The following is a 19,594-nucleotide window of genomic DNA, read 5'->3' as shown; positions in this document are numbered from 1 at the left end:
CACCCCAAAATAGTTTTTATTCTAGTAGAAACAATTGTTCTTTAAATGTTTGATAGAATTTACTTATAAAGTAGCCTGCTACTGAAATTTTTTTCCTTGGGTAGTACATTTAATTACTTGTTTGAATTTCTTTTGCTGAGATTGAGTTGAATTTTCCAGTACTTGCGTTAAAATGGGCATTTTATTTTTTGGTAAATTGTTTTATTATCATAAATAGGAAAAATTAATTTTGCTTCAAATTTTCATTCTTTTGTGTTCATTTGTTGTGAATATACTTTTTCATTTTAGATATTAATAATTGTTTTTCCTCTCTCTTTTTTTAAAAAATGTTATTTATTTAAGGCAGTGGGGTTAAGTGATTTGTCCCGGGTCACACAGCTAGGCAATTAAGTGTCTGAAGTCAGACTCCAGGGCCAGTGCTCTATCCACTATGCCACCCACCTGCCCCTATGGTTTTTCTCTTTTTTTAAACCAATGAATTATTTACTTATTTTTAAATTTTTCAAAAAATTATTTTCTTGTTAATTTAGTAAAAGTTTTTTGTTTCAACTTTGAGTAACATTGGATTTTAAGAATATTTTTAGTTAGCATATAGTGCCTCAGGGTTTTTGGAACACATTTTATGTATCATATTATTTTATTCTCACAAGTATTATTATTATTCCTACTTCAGAGATGAAACTAAAGGTGGGTTAAATGACTTGCCCAAGGTCATACAGCTAGTACATGAGGCTGGAGGTCTTCTCAATTAGATGATCTGACTTCAAGTTCAGTGCTCTATCTACTGTACTTGCTACCTCTAGGCAATTTTGTTGTTTAATTTTTTTTGAATGTTGATTTTCTAAATTTTTTAAATTGCATGTCAGTTCATTGATTTGTTGATGAAATTGTAAGCAGAAGATTTCTCCTAAGAGGCCATTTTGGCTACTTCTAAAAATTATTATATTGTATAAAAATTATATATGATAATTCATCATTATTATCTTTCATGAAATAATCTATTTTTTCCCATGATTTGTTCCTTAATTTTCCAATTCGTTAGGATTAATTTATAAAACTGTGTGCTATCTTTTGCAAACATTTTATAAATATATATATCATTTCATTATCTTTAATGAAATTATATATTTTTCCATGACTTATTCATTATTGTGCCAATTCTTTAGGATTTATTTATAAAATAAAAGAGTATTGCTTTCTTTTGCTTGTTATAGTACCAGATTTTTTTTTACAGTATCTCTTCCTCCCTGTTGTGAGAGTTATTCATTTTAACAAATTTTAACAAATTTAGAAAATTAACAAATTTAAAGAACATTAGAAAGGAAGAAAAGGGGGGGGGAATCAATACATGTAAAAAAGTAAAGAAATATAAAGTGTGCCACACTTATATACATACTACAACTGAAAGGGAATGCAGTAGAAATGTCATCACTTATCAACTTCTAAAAGGGATTCCAAAGTAAAATCCCCATGAATATTATAACAAATTCTAGAAGTCCCAATTCAAGGAAAAAAAAATCTAGTAATGAGCAGTCAGAAAGAAATTCCAGTATTGTAGAATCACAGTTAGAATAACAAGATTTAGCAGTTTCACATTAAAGAATCAGATTGCTTGTTCCCTTGTAGTTTCGCAATACTCATTTATGAATATTTTGTGATTCTTTTCATTAACATTTTCTTGGCTCTGCTTATTTTTGCTATGTATACTGTCTGCCATTTCTTATACTCAATAATCTTCCATTACGTTCGTATGCTCCATTTGGTTGAACCACTCCCTAATTAATAGTAGTTAACTTTGTTTTCAACTCTTTGCTACTACAAAAAGTGTTATTACAGTTATTGTGGTATAGGTGGCACCATGGATAGAGTGCACTGGGCAAGTCACGTAACCATTCAGCCTCAGATTTCTCATCTGTAAAATGATACAGCACTTCGTGGATTTTCTTGTGAAAATCAAATGATAATATTTGTAAAACACTTTGAAAACAGGCTTTATATAAATAGTGCTTATTATGTAATAAGTATTATATGATAGCTATAAATTTTATCTTATATATTATGTAATTATATTAAATGGTAGTTATATATATTTTATCTTATATAGAAAGCATATATACTTCTCACCAGTGACTCCTTGGGAAATATGCCTAGCAATGAATGGACTATATAGATCAAAAGGTGTAGACAGACATTTTAGTGGGCTTTATTTGTTCTAGCCTGCAATTTTCATTCTGTGTGTATATATATGTTTCTTGTAGACACAGATGGTAAAGTTTTATATTCTTTTTAGTTCTTTCATTTTATTGTATTCTTTAATCCATTCACATGTATAATTATGCAAATTGCCTTTATATCTTCATTTGTTTTTGTTTTTTCTTAATTAAATTTTTGTTGTCATAGCTCTTCCTTTGAAAAGAAAATATTGTTTCCATTTATTTTTGCTTAATCTATTTCAAGGCAATTCTATTCTGCAAAAGCTTTTTTTCCTCCCTTTCTGTTTAATCCAGTTCTTTTCATAGTTTTGAGGTTTTACTTGTTTTTTTTCTTTTATTTAATAATCCATTTCTTCCCCCCCCTTTTTTGTTAAGTAAAATATCTGTCTTCAACTTATTTTGTTTTTTAAATTTCATTTTCTGTGTCTTTCTAGAAAGGATTCTCCCCCCCCCGCCTTATTTTTTTAGTTTGGGAATTAGCACTTCTAAGGTATTTACTTTGAGTTCATTCTTCTAAACAGCATCTATGTTATTGCTTTATAGATCTTTCATTCATCCCCCTATTCTGTTGTGCTTCACTTTTAAAAGTGTCCAGTGCTGCAGGTACTAGAAAGATTACCATTTTCAATTGATTAGGATAAATCACACAAATTCCCTTTACTTCCACCAGAATTCTCTTCTGCTGTGTTTTGAAGCATAATCTACATGTTTCACATCAATTCTTTCATCATCATACCTGTTTAAATTCTGGTTTTCTTCATGTAGACTTTTAGAGAGAAATCTAATACTCCTTCATCATTTCCTCTTGTTATTGTTGTTAATTACATGGAAGTGTTCCTATTTTTAGGTTGTTTGGGGGTGAAGAGGTTCCATTTTTCTTCCAGGAGTAATTTATTTCTTTACTTCTTCCTTTGTTTCTATATTTGTTTGTCTTTCTTGAATTTCTTTTGGAGGTGATTTTTATAAAGCAAATGATTTACTCCTTTTTTTCCCCCCTAACATTTCAAATGCCTCTCATTGAAGTGTGTGTGTGTGTGTGTGTGTATGTGTGTGTATTCTTTCATTGCTTATTAGGCACAAATTTTCTGAGTATTGAGTTGTATTTTGAACTCTTTTGCTCTTCTGGATATAATTCCATAATTTTGGACATAATTGCTCTTCTGGACATTCTCTTCTGCTGTATATTTTGGGTGAGCAATAGTCTGATATTATTCAAATTGTTTTTATTTAGATGGCCTTTCTCCTGCATTCAGTTTGTTGTCCTGAATTTTACTGCATAGGGTTTTTTTGTTGTTGATAGAGGTAGTGTTTTTTCCCCCTTCCTTGGGTAATCTGTGCATTCTTTCAATTGCTACTTTATTTTCTGTGTTTATAGATTCTAGGGTTTTTTCCTTGTATTATTTCTTGAATAATGGTAAGTTTTTTGACTTGACCTGTGATCCTTAATTTGTCTCCATGTATACTGTCTTCAGAATCAATATTTGTGTGGAGAGCATGTATTCTTTCAACATTATTGTTTTTTTCCCCCTTCTCACAGATTGTATTTTTGTTTTTGTGTCTTTGTATTCCTAAAAATTTATTCTAAACCTTTTTTATCCTTCCTCAAGTTTCCTATTATATTACCTCTTCATACCCCTTACCTTTTCAGTTGAGAACCTCACTTCATACTTCATAGAAAAAATACTTTGAAAAGATCTCCTTTTTTCACTTCAAGATCTTCCTTACTCTCTTCCCTTGCTATTTCTCTTGAAGAAGTCTTTCTTTCTAAAGCAAAGTTACCTAGCAGCAAATCTCCAGAAAAATTTCCATTTTCTCATCTATATTTTTCCAAATTTTGAATCTTTCCCTGTCTACTGGCTCCTTTCCTGCTGACTGCAAACTATTGCCATTTTTCTCCCCTCCCTTTCTGTTAACTTCTTTGAGAAAGCTGCCTACAGGTAAAGCCTCTCTTTTCTCTCTTCTTCCTCAGATCTTTACTACAGTATGGCTATTGATCTCTTGATCTATTGATTGTAACTAATCTCTTAAACGTTATTTTTGACTTCCTCACTGACAATTCTAATAGTCTTGTTTCAATTCTGACACTATTCTCTCTCTCTGTTCTTTTTGACTGTTCAAGTGTCCTTTGCCCGATTTTAATTTGGGTCATGCCCATTAACCTTGGTTAATACCCCAAATTCTGTCATATTCCATTTTCTTCCCTTATGATACTATCAGCTTCCATAGATAGTTATCTTTTCTATGCAGATAATTCTTAGGTCTCTATACCAAGCCCTAACCTCTTCTAAACTCTAATCTAATATCATATCACCAAAAGCTTTTTAACATCTTAAACTAGATATCTCCTGTAGCATCTCAAACAGAACTTGCCCTTTTCTTCACTAAATCTTCCCCTCCTCTAAACTTCCCTGTTGTTGTAAAGGACACAATTATCCTCCCAGGTACCAGGCTTGCTATCTTGTAGGTGCTTAATGAATATGATGAGGTGGCAACTTAAATACTAATTTTTGGAAATGAAAGGAAATTTGGACTAAGCTTATTGGCTGTGACAATTAGTCAGAAAGAGGGAATTGTATCTGTATAGTGCGAATGGAGAGTAGGACCTAGAATATTTTTGACAGCCATCTTTCAAAAATTTATGAGCATTTTTTTTTAGGTTTTTTTTTTTTTGCAAGCTAACAGGGTTAAGTGGCTTGCCAAGGCCACACAGCTAGGTAATTATTAAGTGTCTGAGGCCAGATTTGAACTCAGGTACTCCTGACTCCAGGGCTGGTGCTCTATCTATCTATGGAGCCACCTAGCCACCCCTCATTAGCATTTTTAAGCAAAAACAAAACAATCTCAGTTTTCTAAAAGCCAGTACAAACTTGCTTATTTTCTCTATGCTATAGACAATTTAGTTTCCTAAAATATAATATTTGGAATAGTATGGAATTTATTATGATTTTAGGAAAGAATATGGAATGCTCAAGGAAAAGACGTGGATTAGAACTAGTTCTGCTACTAATTAGCTCTGTGATCTTGGTTAAGTTATTTAATAATAAGGCCTTCATTTTTCCATATATTAAATGAAGTCAAAATAGATGCTCACCAAATCCATTTCAGCTTTAAAATTTGTCTTTAAGTCATCTTAAAATAAATGTTTCAATTTTTCTGACTGAAAATGAGTAAATGGTTTTCTTACAAACACTTTTCAAACTCCTGTATATAAATAAATCTCAAGCAGAATAAATAAGTTGGTTCAAAGTTTTTGGTATTTTGTAAGATGATATCTGAACAATTTCTTGCAATTTTTCCTAGGATTCCATTTCAAAGGAGCATATTAGCATGAATGAAAATAATCTTTGTCAGCTTCAGAACTTTGGTGAGTAAACATTGTAATTTAATGATTTAGTTTATGTTCTTTTGAAATACACATGGTTAATATTATCAGAAGGTTAAATTAACAGTTTTCAAACCAATTTTCTTATCTGCTTTATTTTACCAGCAACCTAGTTTACTGACAATTTAATTAGAAGTTTAGACAAGATGATCTCTTAAGTTCTAAAAATTCTATTTTGTAATTTAAGTAGATATTTCTAATAGTGTTTAATGATTTGATTGAATTGAAAAATCTAGTTATTTGAACTCTGTAAATGGGCAAGTTTCAACATAGAATGTAGATATAAAAAAGCTCATAGCAACAATTAAAATATATGAAATCCAATTAGATTTTTTTTGGATACCTGTCTCAAGATCTTATGTGTGTTTGTCTCTGTATGTACATTATATTTTATAATAGTAGTATTAGCTTTAATAGGGTTGAATCACCTAAATATTTTTCTTATCTATCTGTTCTTTATAAAGTTTTATGGTAAGGACATTTCATTTGCTGGTTTTTTCCCCAGTTATCCTCCAGGATAACTCCAGGATGGAAAGGGATAAAGGAAAGGAATCTGAAGTAGAACTCTAAGCTTCCATTATGTGTTTTATTGCCTGTCTTCCCAGTTTTAAAGTATACTGTTTATCAGTAGTTAGTCCATAGGTATTTACAGCTTTTATAGCTAGTTTAGTAAGTACCATTCTTTCTGTGAAACTTTTATTTATTACCACAGCCCAAGGGTGCTATTTTTCTTCTCCAAATATTTTATATCTCCCCTTATATCATTTACTGTACATTGCCTTTGTATATGCCATCTGTTATGAAGTTCTTGCTCTAAAATACATTTGAAAAAAATCTTTCACTCTTAGCTTGTGTTCTCTGTCGAAGAACTGATGACTATCCTGAAAAGTATGGAGAAAAGAAAATTTACCAGGACCACAACCTCACTATACATTACTATTGTTTGGTAAGTATGATTCATTTTAATTATTCAAATTTTTAATTCTTGAAAAAAGTAAGGCTATTTTTGATTACTGGCAAATTGCCTCATTCCTCCTGAAGTTTAAGGAAACTAGACTTTAATTTTTTTCCTTTGTAAAATGAGAGTATTTGCTTACATCACTAGCCTGAAGGCTGCCTGCTCTTTGAGCTAAAAATTTTTTTTGTTATTTTTAGTTACAAAAAAATTCACTTAAAAGTGTTAGTTCATGGATCATACAACTATCTGTGTTTCTTTGTTTAAAGAATTTCCTGGTTAATTTTTACAAAATTTCTAGGTTATGGAAGATTTTAATGCCAATGAAATTTACCTAATTACAATAGCAGTTTAATAGACTTTACTACAAAATAGCAAACCTTAGGGGTTCAACTGTTGGAAAAAAGTTCAAAATTTTGCCTATTGTCATTAAAATGACACAGTGCATAGTATACTGGAACATTGGATTGGATATTGTTCATGTAAAATAATACAAAGTATCTGTAGTAATGGTGGTGGGAATAGTGGTGTGGTGGTGGTGATAGTGGGGTAGTAGATTATCATCTGACATTTTTGTGGTGCTTTCAAGTTTAATAATAGTATAACATAGATTATACCATTTGAGTCTTAGAACAATCTTGTGAAGTAGATATTATCTTCATTTTACAGTAATACAGCAAGCATTTAATTCAGTATAAACTATGTCCCAAGTATTCTCATAAGAGCTAGATAATACAGAGACAAAAGCAAAACTGATCCTTCTTCAATAAACTTTTATTCTAATGGGAAGAATATATGTTATACTGAGATCTACAAGACTCATACAAGGTTAATACAAGATAAATCTTTTATGGGAAGACATTAGCAGATAGGGACCAGGAAATATTTTCATGTGGTATCTGAACTAATTCTTAGGGGGAGAAAAGAGAATTCCAAAAAGTGGTAGTGCTGGGAGAGTAGCATTCTAAGGCTTCTAGAGCAGTCACTGAGAAGAAATAAAGATGGGAAATATCTTTATGATTGAGCAAATGAGTTTGACTGGCCTATAAAGCATTTGGAGAAAAGAAATGTATAAGGAGACTTAAGCTCTTTAAATGCTAAATGGGAAATTTATGAGGAAATAGAAGCTCAGAAAATTTAAATGACTTGTACAATGTCATATCACTACTTCCCAAGACCATCCTTGTGAAGTAATAGATTTGGTTATATAACCTCCCAGTATGAGTAAAAATAAATGTGAACTATAAGCTGACACTGACCCATATTGACTCCATGATAGTTACCACTATCACTAGTTTGATTTGCTTTTGCAAGGCAATGGGGTTAAGTGACTTGCCCAAGGTCACACAGCCAGGTACTTTTTAAGTGTCTGAGGCCAAATTTGAACTCAGGTCTTCCTGACTAAAGGCCAAAAAAAATTAGAAATTTGTCAGCATCTAACCATACCATGAAAAGCCAGACAAATTTTGAACACCAGATACTTTATAGGTAAAGTTGCATTTTACCAACTTGCAAACAACTTCAATCCATTGATTAAAGAATACTAAAAAGCATTCTTATGCCACTGTTATTATTGTTCATTACAATTTGTAAGATGGGTTTAAAAGTAAACAAAAGATTCCAGATCTCTCTATGGCTAAGTGAATCTTTGTTCATGTAGTTTTATCCTACAACTCAGGGGGAAATAGGAGAAAACTATAGTTGCTTTCTTTTGTAAGTTTTTTTTTTGTGTGGCAAATTAAGGAGTTTTTTTTAGATTTATTTTTTTACCAGGATATTAATAAGCAAAAACATGAATATTTTAATATTCAAAGAATGATACAAGGAGATTGTATGTGAAACTATGTACAGTTTGTCTTTTTTAGGAGCTTCTGCATTCTTGACATATACTATTTTGTTGTGATAATTGAAGCACATGAGATTAAGGGGGGGGTATGGGGGGAAAAAAGAGTAGAAAAGAGGGTCAATGCCTAGAACCTTGGAATACTTTCAGAGGAGTAGAAGAAGAAGCAAAGGAACTCCAAGAAGGAATAGGTGGATAAATAGAAAGCGAACTAGAACAAAAAGTTTTCATAGAATTAAAAGGAAAAAGGTGTATCCAGAAGAGGGCAGAGTAAGAAGGCTGCTAATTAAGCTTTGAAGTCACATTCAGATACAGTGAATAAAATATATTCATGTGTGTGTGTGTGTGTGTGTGTGTGTGTGTGTGTGTGTATAAATATACATATTCAGGTATATACAATGTAAGTTGCCACAGAGTAATCCTAAATCTCCAACATTCTTCATATTCTTGTTTTACTGTTATCTGTAAATTAAATATTTCTTCACAGTTCATCCTTCTCTGTTGATTTTTTAAAAAAATATTCTCACTATATCCTATCCATGATAGTTAATTCAGTAGCTTCATAATTTTTGTTGTTTTTTGTATCTTAAGTGCAACTTTAAAAAACAGTTAAGTTGTGCCTTTCTGTGTAGATCTAAGAGGAATGCTATGTTACCAAAAGCTCTCTTGTATCATCCTGGTAAAGTTTGCTGCCCTCTACCTACTTGTACCAATCTTGAATTGATAAAGACTATCTTGAGACCCTGTGTCTTCTCAGAAATATTCTCATATATCATGTCAAAGTTTATCTTCTTCACCTGGCAGCGAAACCAGAGCATCTTATACAGACAAGGAGTGTTAAGATAACAAAGCTTTGCCCAGGATTGAGCTATTGAGCTAATTATCCTTGATTATTTCTTTTCTTTTCTTTTTTTTTTGGATAGGCTAACTTCTGAAATCACTCTGTACCAGAAAGTTTTAAATTTGTGATTCTACTATAACTGTGAACCTATCACAATAAGTAACCTAAATCAAAAGATTTGCTTTGTTGGAATGAAAAGTAATCATAGTAACTAATGTGCTTGATATTTGTGAGATGGCATAGCTCAATTTCTTTTGGAAAGGCAGATAGTTTGCTCAAAAGTTGCTTGTCTTGATTCATTTTCTAACTTAAGTCTATATTCTTAGTTGATGTCAAGCGGAATTTGGCAAAGGGGTGAAGAAAAAGAAGGTGTTTATGGTTTTCTAATAGAAGACATCAAGAAGGAAGTAAACAGAGCCTCTAAGCTGGTAAGAAGGTGATTTTGAACATTACCTTAAATATCTTTTATATAAGAATTTCTTTTTCTTTAAGCACTGTTTACATTGAAAATATCTAAGATATTAAATTCATGTTTTCATGCTGATTTCCATTAAAAATAGTGAGAAAGTGATGTTCAGCAAAGATACATATCAGTATTTCAGCAACCTTCCTTTCCCCAAGGAATATCCTGAATTAACCACCATTGGATATTCGGTGCAGCAAATCATGCTAGACTGCAGGAAATCACAACTTCACAAAATCTAATGTGAAAACTGGGCTTATTACAAGAGAAATCAACATGTTTGTGAAACCCAAAGAGTTAACAATTTATACAGAAGTTTGCATTTTTATAGGACAAAGGATGGAGATACCAGAAATTCCTAACTGTTGCATGGGAGGGGAAAGTTGCAGTAAAGGTGGGAAAAGGACAAAGGCCCTCCCAAAGGGGACAGCAAAAGGGAACAACAGCAAGGCAACAGCAAGGCAACAGCAAAAGCCACATTCTTTTATCTTGGGAACTGCTAGACTATGAAGATAGAATAGTCTGTTTATCTATAATGGACTCAGCTACACAAGCAATTTCTCAGCCTAGTGCAAACTGACTGGTTCCTGTCTTGACTTCTGAAAACATGTCAGCCCAGGGAGGGGTTTGTCCTTGACACATTCAGGGTATCATATGCTTAGACAAGTGTTTCTAGAAAATATATTCACTTACATAGACAAATTCAGGGAACCCTATTATATTCCTTAACTAATCTTTTTGTTGAATCCTATCAAATTATAAATCTTCCCACAGCCTAAATTAGAAACTCTAGGTTTTTTCTTTTGGTCTGGATTTGTGTTGCATTGGGTCTGGGGAAATGGCAAGACCCCCCTGGGTCTTGGATCTAGGTTAGTTTTAGTTCAGAGCATCTATTTGCCATTAGCATTTTGTTAATTTTAGAACTCTTCCACGTTCAAGTTTTGAGTTCTCAAAATGCCAGCTAAGTTTTCCCTTGGTACATTGCAACCTTTTGAAATTAGCCTGAATCTTAGAATATATTCTTGAATAATAACTGAAGCTAGATCAGAATTGTCCTCTAGTCTGGTTCTGATTTAGAATAAGCAATATAAAGATAAACAGTCTCCCCAAAATCTTTGTACAGTTGTAAAACTTTTGTAGAGATAGTAGCTTAAAGTTTCATTTAGACTCTTGAGATACTCTTTGTGTGTGTGTGTGTGTGTGTGTGTGTGTGTGTGTGTGTGTGTGTGTTATACAAATGAAATTTTTTATATGTAGCTGGATATTAATATATAAAGCAGATTATCTGTCCTCATTTTGTGACTCTACTATAAGACTGTTGTTCTCATGAACAAAAATTGATTTTTCTCCCATCCACCCCTAACATTGAAAACAAAAACAAAACTCTTGTAATAAAAATGCATAATCAAGCAAAACAAATTTCTGCTTTTACCACATTCAAAAAAATTATGTTTCATTCTACACCCTCAGTCTTAACCACCTTTTTCAGGAGGTATGTGGCATACTTTATCATCAATCTTCTGTAATCCTGATTGGTCATTGTATTGATAAATGTACTTAAATCTTTCAAAGTTGTTTTTATATTGTTCTTATTGTATAAATTATTCTCCCAGTGCCACTCCACTTTTCATGAGTTCATAATCCTATACTTCTTTGGTCATAGTATTTATTGTTTCTTACCAGTTGATTGAATAGTATAGTCACAGATTTACTGTGTATTAAAAGAGTATGATTTGTTTATTTTTTTGTGTTGTATCTCATGTATCTATTATCATAAAAATATGCCTTCATAATTTACTTTCTCTTTTCTACAAAAGATTATGGTTTTTCTGGCTAGAGAGTTAACTTCAAAGTTAGGAAGATCTGAGTTCAAATACTGCCACTGATATGTACTTCAATTACACTAAGCCACTTAATTTCTCAGTACTTGGTAAGTTTTTTAACTATTTATAGAGTTATCTTAATAGTCCCTAGACTTATGAAATGCAGTTTTCTTCCATATTCCTGTTAACTAACTAATTTAAATCCATTAGTTAACCACCTTTAGAATAAATCAGGATAAAAGGATAGTTTGATTAGGAAACTTTTTAAATCTTCCCTTATCTATAATGCTATTTGGGAAAAGCAATTTTAATATTCTTAAAAGGTATTCTTTTCATTATTATCTTGGCCTTGTTTTAATATAAATCTTTTGTAATTGATTCAACTGAGATAATCCTTGTTTTTCTATTATTTTAGAAATGTTGTATTTGCAAGAAAAGTGGTGCTTCAATTGGATGTGTAGACAGCAAATGTAAACGAAGCTATCATTTCCCTTGTGGAGTTCAGAAACAGTGTATTTTCCAGTTTACTGGAAACTTTGGGTAAGCTTTTATTTCACTTTATTGTTGAATATAATGAAGAAAACATCTTAACTTAATACATTTTAAATAACTTGATAAAACAATATGATGTCATGGAATTCCTATCACCATTTCTGTAATAAGGAAATTTTTGTTAGTGCCAAATTGATATCATGTTTACCTTTATACCATCTTTATTTTTCCCTTGTACATTCCTAGCTTCTCTTAGTTCTCTCTTTCTGAAACTATGAATGAATCTGTAAAAAAAAATTGGTTAAAAATTATTAAGTGCTTTCTATATTCAAAAAAATGTCAAAAAATATTTTCCATTTGTTTGGCCTTAGGAAGAGGAATTTAATGATCTTATAGTTGCAGAACTATGGCTTGCTTCACTTAAAACTTAAGGCACATAATAATACCATTGGGAAATAATATGTGATTATTCCTTTTCATATGCTTAGAAAAATGTGCAACTTCATTGGAGTTGTAGATTTTGTATTGTTATATTAATTATAATTATAGTAACATATAGCACTTTTCCCAAAGAGCTAATTATTCATACTGAATAAATTGAAAACTAAAATAGACATGACATTTCTAAAAAAGAGTACTTTTATTATAATTACTGAGCATGTTTTATTCTCAACTTTGTTTTACTCTTAATCTCAGTTCATAGGGTTAGCCATTTCAGACTTTTCTCTCCTTCATCCTAGACATATAATCATTTGCCAGGTTTTGTCAGTTCTGCCTCTGCAATATCTCTTAGATCCATCTTCTTTCCTTATAGAGCCCCTGCCATCCGGCCCTGTTGCTGGACTGTTGTAACTGATCTCTGCTCTCAGCATCTTCCCTTTCTAACCCATTCTCCATAAAGTTACCTAAAGAATCTTCCTAAAATTACAAGACCAACCAGACTTTGCTCAAGTGGTACCCCTGTTTTCTGTAGAATAAAATGGAAATTGTTTAGTGGGGCATATAGAACCCTTCATAATCTGTGTCTGCCTTTGCTTATCCTACTTTTCCAAACTTGCTTCTTCCAAACTATCCTACCAGCACACTCATCTTTTAGCCTTTTCATAGACCTATCTCCAGTAGAGAGTATGTGTGGAATCATCTCCATTCCTACCTTCATTTCTTATCCTCATTCTTAGTTTTCCTCAGATAAGGTTATATGTCCCATTGGAGGCCTTTCCCGATCTCCCTAGTTATTAATGTTATCAGCCTTCTCAAATTTTTGTGTACTTATCTGTTTACATGTCATATTCCCTAGTAAGATGTAAGCTTTTTCAGGTGAATGGCTTTTTAATTTTTGTCTTTTTATCCTCAGTTTCTAGCATAGTACTTTACACTTAGTAGGTGCTTAATACATCTTTGCTAATTGAGTTAAATTGATTTGCATTTTTTATATTTTTCATTTCTAGCCTTTTGGTAATAGTAAAAGTGTTTTTCACTTTTAATTAAGCTTTTCAAAAAAATAGATGTTGTCTTGCACTTTAAGGATCTCTAATTTCATAATGTGCATTTCCTTTGACAATATGTCATGATGGTTTTCAAGGAAAAAAATCTTGAAGACAACTTGATGAAGAACTCTGAATTTAGCTAGGTTGATCTTTGGATAATAGATATCATTGAACCCATACATGAAGTTTTTCCTAGTGTAATAGGATTTTCTAGACTTTGCACTTGGATGGCATAGCTAAAATTCTAGGGTCATCTCTACACTATGAAATGGCACTGGAGTAATTATTTAATGTAGTTAGTATCTTCTATTTAATATAAATGAAAATAAATTTATTGAATGATAAGTTAAAAGGTGTCTTTTTAAAGTCATTACTGTTCTGGGGAAAAGGAGGATGTTGCTTGAAATCTCATTTTTATGTATGTAAACATTTTTCCTTTATAAGTTTCTTTTGAGCATATAATCAATCTTGTAGGCTAGCTAATGAAATAGCATGCAAATTCAAGTTTTTTTACTAAACCACTGAAATCTGAATATAACATTTTACTATAGTTCAAAATTCTATGTAAGGTACATCTCTTTTGATGTTGTGTAGAGGCAAAACTATTAAGAACTAACATTAATGGCACAGTAGAAAAAATATTGGCTGGGACCCAGTACTCTGAGTGCTAATCCCAGCCCTACTGTTGACCAGCTGTGTAATTTAACCTCCGATTTCTTACCTGTAAGGACACATGATCACTTAAAGTTCCTCCCAGCCCTAACTTGCTTATGATTCTTTAAAATCCTTGAAAATTGTTAAAGCAAGTTCTAATATATTTATTATTGGTTAATCATGAGAAAGATTTGAATAACATTATTTTATATAAAGTATAATTCTTCAGTGGTGTTTTTTATTTCATAATATATTATTATAAATCAAATGGACGCTTTTTTAAAGGTCATTCTGTTGGGATCATCGGCCTGTTCAAAATACACCATCCAGTCATTGTACAGTTTCATCACAATGCACCATTTGTTTGGAATATATTGAACATCTTCCAACATACAGTATTTTGGGAAGTCCATGTTGTAAAAATGCTTGGTTTCACAGAGATTGTTTGCAGGTAAGATATATTTGAGATTTTTATAACTTATTCAAATAGTTTTTATTCATAATATTTTTTTAACTAACAATAACATTCATTTTTACTAATAAAATTCAAATTATGGCAGAATTAGTCTTTTAATTCTGGTTCACATTTATACTTAATTCAATTCTTTGAGGATCTGTAATTTTATCATGAATAGTATATGCTGTGACTTCCTTTATAGCATAGTTGGTGGATTTCCAAGTGCTTTGCTTGAAAAATGAATCACCTTGCTTTGAAATTATTCTAGGTAGAACTTTGAACATCCGCCTTTATAAATAAGTCCATGACAGGTTATGTATTCAAATTTAGTCTAACTTAATAGAACTTGCCAGAACTTGCATTCTGCTGAGCTAGCTCTGGGGAACTTGGAGTTACAATGTCACAATGAGACAGAAGAGTAGAATTCAAGTGATAAATGTAAATAGTCCTTGAGGGGACTGTCTTGTCAAGAGTTTAAATGCAACTCCTTGATTGAAGACCTAGTGAGGGGAACTACCTATTTCTTATTTAGATAATTTTAATTGTTTTTTTTTTTTTAATCTGCTCCTTTGTAACATCTACCAGTTGCTCCTAATTCTACTTTCTGGGGCCAAACAAAATAAACTTAGTATCCCTTCTCCAGAATACCTAGATACTTAAAATTTGCTGTCATTTTCCCCCTCAGTCTTCTCCAGGTTAATATTGCTATCAAGGCCTTCATTATCCTGGGTATAATCCTGGACTCTCCAGTAATCAAGTGTGGTACTCAGAACTGAATACTATTTTCTTTTTGAACTCTGTCCAAAGGAGGGTACAGTGGAGCACCTACATTTACATTACAACCTAAATTTACATTAGATATCTGTTTGCTTTGCGGCATTTTTCACTGATACTGATCTTATAGCAAGTCTTTATTTTTAAATGTAAATGAGAGTACAAAAGTTTAATTTATCCCTATTTATTTTATATTATATTTATATATTGACATATATTTGTGTTTCTCTAGTCTAATTATCTCTTTCTTCTATATACATAGATGTAGAAGAAGATAGAGATAGATAGATGATAGATTATATCAGGCCTGATTTTTCTGCCTGGTGAAAAATTGTTTAGTTCTTAGTCAGGTGTAATCTAAGTTATCCCTCCTAGCTTTGGCTCAAACAAATGTAGAAAGCACGCTAATTATGGTTTCATTCAAGATACTAACAAAAAAAGTTTCACTCCTTTGCAGATTTCTAGTTTGAAATGGAATTTGAATCACTAATGGACCTATCCATTCTATTCACTTTTAATCCATTTAACTATGTATGTTGTTTCCAGCTCTTAATAGCTTCATCTTTCCCCTAGAGAGCAAGGGAAACACTGAAATGCTTTGCTAAAATCTAGGCAACCTGTGCCTCTAACATTCCCCCATATTACCATTGTAGTTAACTCAGAAAAGAAAACAAAATTCACCTTACATAATCTGAATTTAATGAAGCCATATTGGGTATTTGTGATCACTGCTGCCTTTCTGGATGCTAACTAACCATACTTTTGGTAATTTATTTTGAAAATTTTACTAGGAACCAACTTCACCATTCTGTAACTTTTGCAGCCTTCATTTTTTACCTCCTTTGTAAAATATTTGGACATTTGTCCTCTATTCCTCCCATATTTTTCTCATTCTCCCAAGATATCATAGTTTGGTTACAGTTGATTTAGCAATCACCAGTACCAGTTTAAATACTTTTTTTGCCTTCAGTATGTACGCTCTCCAGTCTCAAATAGTCTTTTTTGATATGTAGGTCTGTGCTCAGAAACTTCTGATTGATTCCTCATTACTTTAAGACTCAAACACCAATTTTTAGGCCCATGTTTTAGGCCCTCTACACTTTTACTCCATTTTACCTTCATATGTTTATACTGTTCAACCTACATTCACATTTCAACCAAACAATACAGCTGATTGTTATCTAATATCTTTTGATCTGTACTTATACTTCCATAGATTTGAAAAAACATCCCTCTTAATACTCTACTACATTGCTGCCTTTCAAATTTCTGTTCTTTCAGGGACCTGCTTTGGTGCCACTTCTACTATGAAGCTGTCCCTGATTCCTCTCACTTAAAAGAAATATTTTCCTTCCCTTTTTTGTTTTGATTCCCTCCTTTGTCCTAAACAATATTTTATCTGACATTGTTTCTTTGTCTAAATACATACATTTTATATGTGTTGCACCTCTTCCCACCAATTTGCATGTAAGCTCTTTGGTAGGGGCTATATACATACATATATATATATATATATATATATATATATATATATTTTTTTTTTTTTTTTTTTTTACTCATCTTTGAATCTTCAGAGTTTATCATAGTGAGTTTTCCATTATAGGCACTTATATATACAACATTTGTGGAACTGATCTAAACATCTCCTATTTGCAGGATCTTGAACTAGGCTTTGAGAGAATACAAAAAACCCCAACAGAATGTAGGTTCTTACCTTTACAAACATAGGGTGGGCATTTAAACTCCTTGTATCTTTAACTTTTATAATCCATTGAGTCAATTGAAAGTGTCAGTATTTAATTATGTTACCTTAAAAAATGTTGAAAATTCAATTTATTCCTGTATGACAGACGTATATCTTAGGAAGAGTTCATAGATATCATTATCATATTATGATTACTTGTTAATATAAAAACTTCACCATATATAAGAATGTTCTTAAAAATAATTACTCAAGGATATGATTGTTCCCCTGTATAAAAGTTTATGCCAATTATGTTACCTTGTTCATGAACTCCATTATTTTAGCAATACCAGGGTATTGTTCTTCATGATAAGTACATTTTTTGGTTCAATTGTATTTTAATTGGCATGAATTACATATTTCCATATTATTTAAGGTAAAAAATAATATTCTTTTAGAGATATAACTTGCAACCCAAGTAACTGATTAGAGTTAATTTTTTTTCCTACTTTCCATTATAGGTTCAGGCACTTAGTGCTGGAAAATTTTTCTTCAAGTGCCCATTATGCAATAACAGTGATAAATTTCAGAATGAAATGTTGAGAATGGGTATTCATATTCCTGAAAAGTGAGTTCCTTTTACCTTCTTGGTGAATAAACAGCACTTTAAATGTGGGGTTTAATAATAGAAAATACATATAAATCTCAAGTTTTCTGACCCAATTGTCAAATGTTAGGTATTATTTCAGTTATGTGTATAATTTGGACTGATCACTTCTGGTGCAGCTTCTGCATCTTTGTTTCAGCTCCCTCCCCAACAGAATATATCAGTCTGTGCGACTTCATCATTGAAGAGTAGTTGAGATTCCTATAGTTATAGTATTTCATTGTTAATCCCAAAGACTATCTTAAACTAATATGTTTAATGTTCATATTGTATAATTTACCTTAGATTCTTCTTTATAAAATTTTCAAATAGGTTTGACTCAGAATAATACAGTAAATGCATTGTAATTGGTATGTCTAGGAATATTAATACAAACAAGTCTTCATTAGCACGAGTTAATAAGGGACTGATCTTGGTGAATTTGAATTTAAAATTTTATCTTACTATAAGAAAAGTAAATGTTTTGAGAAGCACTGGTATGTGGCCTTCACATTAGAATTATTATAAAGCAACTTCTGAGGTGGTATAATAGATTTATTCCTTAGGACTGTGCTTTGGTGTAGGTATTTTTGGTATTTTTAGCAAATAAAAAATTCTTAATTTACAGTCAAGGGAAATGACACCTAGATTTCCCCAAGGCAACATAAAAATAAGTATAAAAAAAGGCCAGAACTAAAATCAAATTATCCCAGTTCTTTGTTCTATTTAACCACACTATATCTTATATTTTGTTGAATTTTTGATTATATTATGCATTTTTAGAATTTTACTTGCTATTTAATCTTCCGTATTTTCTGAGTCAATACAAAAAGATTGTGGTTCAATAAATATTGAATGGTTCATGTATGCCAAAAGTCTAATATATTTCAAAATAAAATTTTAAATATCAAGACATCACTCTTGAATCTTGTATTAGAAAAGAACGTATAAGAAATTTTAAAAATGTTGAACAAATTTGGTAAGGAAAGCTTGAGACAAAAATAATCAATTGGATTTTTGGCTTTGCCTCTTTTGTGGCTATATTGGGGCAAAAAGATAAGATGATGACATTGGATGATGGAGAGAAAATTGAAGTGTTCAATTCTTATTTTGTTATTATTTTCTTTTCCAAGGAGCATTACCTTTAAGTTGAAATGGACAGAGGAATATTATCTAAAAGGGAGTAGATATCTAAGATAAATTAAATGATACTAATTAGCTGCCTTTGAAGTATTCAAGTCATGAGACTCAATTGAAGTACAGTCCAAGGGTACTAAAAGAGCTGGCAAATGTGACCACTTGGAGGTCTTTGAAAGACCAGGGAGGATAGGAAATGTCCCACAGGACTGGAAATCTAATGTATTCCTGATTTTTCAAAAGAGGATATACAATGGAGTCAACAAATTATAGGCCAATGAGCAGTTTTACTTCAGTAACTGGGAAATTGCCAGAATTAATTATTAAAAAGAATTAATGAACATCCAAATAAGGAGGTGGTGAGTACAAGTAGTTTAAATAGCTATATTAAGTTATTTGTAAATTATTGTTAATTATTAAATTAATTTAAAACAGGTCATATCAGGATAATTTTATGTCCTTTTAAAATAGTTAATAAATTTAATAAGGGAAGTTACTGATATTATTTAATTTTTTAGCAAAATATTTTATAAAGTCTTTCATATTATTTTCATAAGAAAACTAGAAAGATGTTGACTAGATGATATGGAATTCAAACTGAATGAAAGATTACACCTAAAGTGGTCATTAATGATTTGATGTCAGTTTCTAGTGGCGTTCCTTAAAAATCAGGGTTTGGCCCTGTGTTGTAAAACATTTTTTACTAATGACTTAATAGAGAAATAGCTGACATGCATATCAAA

The 19,594-nt window shown here is 31.4% G+C and overlaps 1 protein-coding gene across 1 annotated transcript in view; it reads left to right on the top strand.

The window, feature by feature from the left end:
- The window catches only part of G2E3 (G2/M-phase specific E3 ubiquitin protein ligase), a 66,710-nt gene that overhangs the window by 11,007 nt on the left and 36,109 nt on the right, over positions 1-19,594 (top strand). Inside the window, exons 2-7 of the mRNA XM_074235389.1 lie at positions 5,514-5,577; positions 6,444-6,541; positions 9,561-9,662; positions 11,936-12,060; positions 14,439-14,604; positions 17,590-17,696. Of these exons, the coding sequence (XP_074091490.1) occupies positions 5,514-5,577; positions 6,444-6,541; positions 9,561-9,662; positions 11,936-12,060; positions 14,439-14,604; positions 17,590-17,696 (662 nt within the window). The remainder of the gene's footprint in view (positions 1-5,513; positions 5,578-6,443; positions 6,542-9,560; positions 9,663-11,935; positions 12,061-14,438; positions 14,605-17,589; positions 17,697-19,594) is intronic.

The sequence above is a fragment of the Macrotis lagotis genome, chromosome 4 (genome assembly GCF_037893015.1).
Source record: "Macrotis lagotis isolate mMagLag1 chromosome 4, bilby.v1.9.chrom.fasta, whole genome shotgun sequence".
NCBI lineage: Eukaryota > Metazoa > Chordata > Mammalia > Peramelemorphia > Peramelidae > Macrotis > Macrotis lagotis.
Note: the sequence above shows the minus strand (reverse complement) of the source record. Positions and strands in the feature narration are given on the sequence as shown.